The 4,923-nt window shown below is 40.1% G+C and overlaps 1 protein-coding gene across 2 annotated transcripts in view; it reads right to left on the reverse strand.

Annotated features, from left to right (window-relative positions):
- The window catches only part of TAX1BP1 (Tax1 binding protein 1), an 83,871-nt gene that overhangs the window by 23,899 nt on the left and 55,049 nt on the right, over window positions 1–4,923 (reverse strand). For both annotated transcript variants that reach the window (XM_014521232.2, XM_014521233.2), the window contains 3 exons: window positions 3,475–3,568; window positions 2,802–2,920; window positions 1,611–1,736 (listed from right to left, as the gene is read on the reverse strand). In XM_014521232.2, the coding sequence (XP_014376718.1) occupies window positions 1,611–1,736; window positions 2,802–2,920; window positions 3,475–3,568 (339 nt within the window). The remainder of the gene's footprint in view (window positions 1–1,610; window positions 1,737–2,801; window positions 2,921–3,474; window positions 3,569–4,923) is intronic.

A 4,923-nucleotide genomic window follows, 5' to 3' on the forward strand; every position in this document is an offset into this window, starting at 1 on the left:
GGCAAGGGAAGCAAGAGGCAGCAGTCTGGCCTCTTGCCCCTGTGCCATTGCTTTGCATGGAAGATTTTAAGATAACTCCCCAATAATTAGATTCTATGCATAGAAAAATTAAAACAAATTTATAAATTTTCCATGTGTAGAATGAACTACTGAAGGGTGATCTTAAATACAAAGCTGTCTTGGATTTGGGTGAATATAGTAGTTCTTTGTAAGCCTGCATCCAATTTGACATTTGCGTGGGTTCAAAAGTGGTACGTTGTTTAGAATGTAGTCAAACAGATGTCAGGCTTGTGTGGGTCAAGAGTTAAGCACTAGTGATAACACTCAGACTCAACAGTTCCACGTGAACTTCATTGGGAGAAACAAAGAAACCCCCTATTTTTTCCCCTTAAAATATTCTTATTAAAATTCCCATGTTGTTCCACAGGGCTCTACTTTTTGCCTTTGTGTATTTGACAGAAAATAACTGAAGAGGAAAAGTATTACCCACTTCTTTCAGGCTTCTTACTTGGTTATAGACAAAATTTAAAACATTAACTTTGATCTAGAAAGGTTCATAGGATTTGGATGCCAGCTACGTGAGAGACTTCACCTTGCACGCTTGGGCATCTAGGCTAACAGTATGTAGTTTAAAATATCTAAACGTTGGTGGTCAAGTGATTTCCGGAGAAAGCCCTCACTTCTTGAATTCCGTCCTTCACTTGGTCCAATAGAAAGAGATCTACTGACCTTGTTATTCTACAACTTGCTTTAGCACCATTCCATATTTTCTAAAAGAAAAACCTGCTGAGTAATTGTCAACTATGAAGGCATGCTCTTAGGAAATACTTAGACTTAACCCACTTTCAGAAGCAGTGACAGAGAGAAAGGTAGCACTGCTATTCCGTGCGAGCCAACTGAACATTTAAGACTAGCTAGCTGACAATAGGTATGCCAATTTGCTGTTCAGAAATGCTTCACTTCTGATTCTTTCCACATGTTTATCCAACCAAAAGTATTAACAACATGAATCATGCAATGCCAAGATTAAGCCATGAGGCCTGGCCAAAGCTAAATCTGTCAGTTATGCTCAACTGTCTGATGATCTGAGACTAATAAAACATCAGTTGAGATCCCCCAAATTAAATCCATTGTCGATACAAGAACAACTATGAGCATGTCATAACTTAGAGAGGGACACACCTAAATTGGTTAAAAAATGCACTGGGTATGCATCATGAACTAGAAATACAACACTACAAAGCTATATGAACATTTTCAACATATATTCTATGCCTATCACTGTTACTGTGAATAAAAAGGATGCAGAACTACAACTACTTTTCATCCTAAAGTCATAATTTTAATGTCTATATGCCCAATATTATCAAGAGCTATCTCTTAACAATACATTTACAAGGTCTGTTTCATCTTCTCATATACTGTACTTAAGTATTAAATACGTTTGTTATTCCCAAAGTGCAAAAAGGATTTTCACTTTATAGCAACAATATCTTTTGTGCTTTCCCCTATTTAAGAGTGTATATGTTATTAGAATTATTATAAATAACCTAGCTACTAGAGCACAGGATACCACTCATCATTATAACAAACAATAGCCAATAATTTACTTTATACTGGTCTTCCACTGCAGCTAGTTGTAGCTTCATACTCTCGCTGATTTTCATTTGATCCTTCCATTTCAGTTCCAGTTTAGCCAGTTCATCAGCATAAACACTGCATTTCATCTTCTCATCCTGGAGTAGTATAAAGTCGGTCATGATAAATTGCTCAGTTTTACAAGCCCAGGGATTTTTTTTTTAAACTGCCAAACCATGCTTAGTGCTTTCTAGGAAAAGAACACTGTCAAATGGCTTCTTAGTGGTTTACCCAACCTAGTGAGCCTTTACCTAACTGGTAAGATTTGAAGAGGATAAGGGTATTGAGGATTTCAGAAATGAGGTTCAATTTTTGTTTCTTTGAGTCTTCAGTCTGCTCTTCCTTTTTCTATTGATCTGTTCCAGCTGCTCTATTTAAAACACAATCCCACTTGTTCTCCAAATTACACTGCCAGGTGTCTTACCACCACAAAAAAAAAAAAAATCTCACTCCAGAAAACTTTGCAGTCACTCAAAAGTAGTTTTCATCCAGACGGACAAAGGCAAAGCTTCCTTTCAAGCAGGGGTCGGGCAACCCATGCTACGCATGCCACGATAGCACAGGCAGCTTCTGTGTTCCATGTGTGCCCTGGATGCTCAGTAAAGGGAGGCACGGAAATGGAGCAAAATGCTCCATGGAGCCAGCCACAAAAAGTTTAGCTACCACTACTTTAAAGCATCCCATGCAACTCAGATCAGCAACAGTTTGGAATGTACCAGAACAAATGTCCTCCCCACAAAGGAAGTCACAAATGCAGTGGTAGAGCAGGTGTCACTTCATGGTACACTGGCATGATATCCTTGTGAAGGTGAGAAAAAGGACAACAAGCTAAATGAGTTAATGACAATAGGCAAGTATTCCTTCGAAAGACTGCACTGAAAGCTCCCAAACACAGGAGAAATTCAGCTTATAACTTCACTATTCTTCCTGTTCTGATACCTTTCTTTAAAAGACTTAACAGACTACACATAGTTAAGATACTGCAGTAGTGAGCTTCTATCATAAGGATATCTGCTTAGTGATCACTTTCTACTATAATCATGTTCTGTTGCATGAATGAACATTAAAAGGATCACAGGTGGGAAGCCAAGTACTTTTGTTTTTTAAATATATTCCCTGTAGTTACCTTTTTGTTTAACTTTCCAAAGTAGCCCTTCACTTACTGTCAACATTTGCTTGCATTTCTTATACTTCTCTGCTTTCTCAGCAATTTCTTTGCTCATTTCACGCACTTGCTCCTTTACCATGAACTCCGAAACTATATCAGATGAAGTGGGGCTAACTGCAAATATTGAAGAAAAAATAAACAGGGATATTAATTCTTAGTTTTATAAATTAACTCTGCAATCCAAAGGTGACTAAAGGACTAACAGGTAAAATTATATCAATGCTCAATTTTGACAATGCGGCCCAGAAACAAAACTTTCACATGCTGGACATATCACCCCATTTTTATCCAAGGAAAAGCAAACTCAGACCAGTTATATATTGTGCATAACTAAACTGTGCAGTCTGTGTATAGCTAAATAAAATTCATCTTGACAGTTATACCTGATTAAGTACCAGTTCACTGCTCGATCCTGTGAATGGTACATATATAGCTGAACTCATCTGAGTCAACTTAATGGGATTATTTGAGAGCAAGCACTTGCAAATGCAAGTTCATAAACCAGCATTCATATGTCTAATCAGTTTCTTCTGCGTTCTTTAAATTAACAGAAACGCTAACACCTAGTTCATACCTGCAAGAAATCTCTTAGGAGATTACATTACAAATAATACTTTTTTAAAGCTAATATGAATAGAAATGACACAAAAAGTTTAAGTTGTTGATACCTGGAGACGTGGGCAAGTTTCTCTCTTTAATGATGGCAGTAGCTGTCTCACTGTTTGAGGAATCTGTCACTTTCTGATGGTTCCCTGCAATTTTCTTCATAAAAAGAAATTTTTTTGGTATTTTATTAAAGGAAATTTTCAAATCAATAATATATTGCAAACTGCTTTAATAATTATGCTACTGCTCAAAACACTATGCTATAATTTAGCTTAGTTTCCTGTTTTTCTAGGGGGTGGAAAACTATATATTAGCAGTCATTATGGGATAGGATGGGATGGGATGTGAAGGGAAGGGGAAAAAAGGGGGAGAAGGGGAAGAGGGAAAGCAAGCAATTTATTTCTAGCAGCATTTTTGCTACCAACAATGGACTTGATACAGTTGCTGGCAACAAAGAAATAGAAGAATTAAGAAAATACACCTTGAACTAGTCACACTACAACTAACATTCTGAAGTCTGATATATGTTTATATTATGACATTATACACAATACTGCCATATTTCAAAGAAAAGAGTCTTGAAAACACAGCAATTATAAAAGTTAACTTTTAGCTATATTCAAAGCTATTACAGAGCTCTCCTTAAATTCTAGAGAATCAGAAGGATTTGTTATGCTTGAAACAAGGAGATTTAAATGTAATAGTTCCCTTTAAACTTAAATTTACATTACTAGCTGTCGAAACATCACTAAAAGAAAGATCTCTGAAATTATAATTCACATTAAAAAAAAAGACAGTTGGGCTGGCAGCATCTAAGATATAGATCATATACTGCCACCACAAATTGATGACAGGCATGTGATTAGACAACAACCACAGACCTCAAGAGTTAACATCTCATTTACCATTGACCTTCTGGATGATAAGCAGGGATCCAAGTTTTCTGTTTCCCATCTGGCTGGCTGGCAGGGAGGGGGCTCGCACGCTACAGCCACCACCGCGCTACCACTGCTGCCCTGTGGCCAGCTACACGGCTCTACAGGCAAGTAGTGGCACAGGGTGGTGGCGGCCGCCATGTGCAAGCCCCTGCCACCGGCTGGCCGGCACGCAGCTGCCACCACCCCGCGCTGGCTCCATAGGCAAGCGGCACCGCAGGGTGGTGGCGGGGGTGGATGGGTGCCTGCCAGCTGGTGGAGGAGGGGCTCACACACAGTGGCCACCACCTCCCCGCACCACCACTTGCCCATGGAGCCATGCGGCCAGCTGCAGGAAGGCAGTGTGGGGCGCGGCAGCAGACGCTGTGTGCAAACTGCCACAGCCAACCTGTTAGCATATGTGCAGCCTGTAGAGGGGCACCCCTGCCCTTGCCCCCCAAGCCCCGCTCCTGGAAGCGGGCAAAGGGACATACTTCCTACCCCACTTCTCGATCTGCACCCCCCACTGCCCCATCCCTTTCCCCCGCCCCTTTCCCACACACACACACACACCTGCTGGGGTGGGTGGGTGTCAAC

Source organism: Alligator sinensis, unplaced genomic scaffold (assembly GCF_000455745.1).
Source record: "Alligator sinensis unplaced genomic scaffold, ASM45574v1 scaffold29_2, whole genome shotgun sequence".
Taxonomy (NCBI): domain Eukaryota; kingdom Metazoa; phylum Chordata; order Crocodylia; family Alligatoridae; genus Alligator; species Alligator sinensis.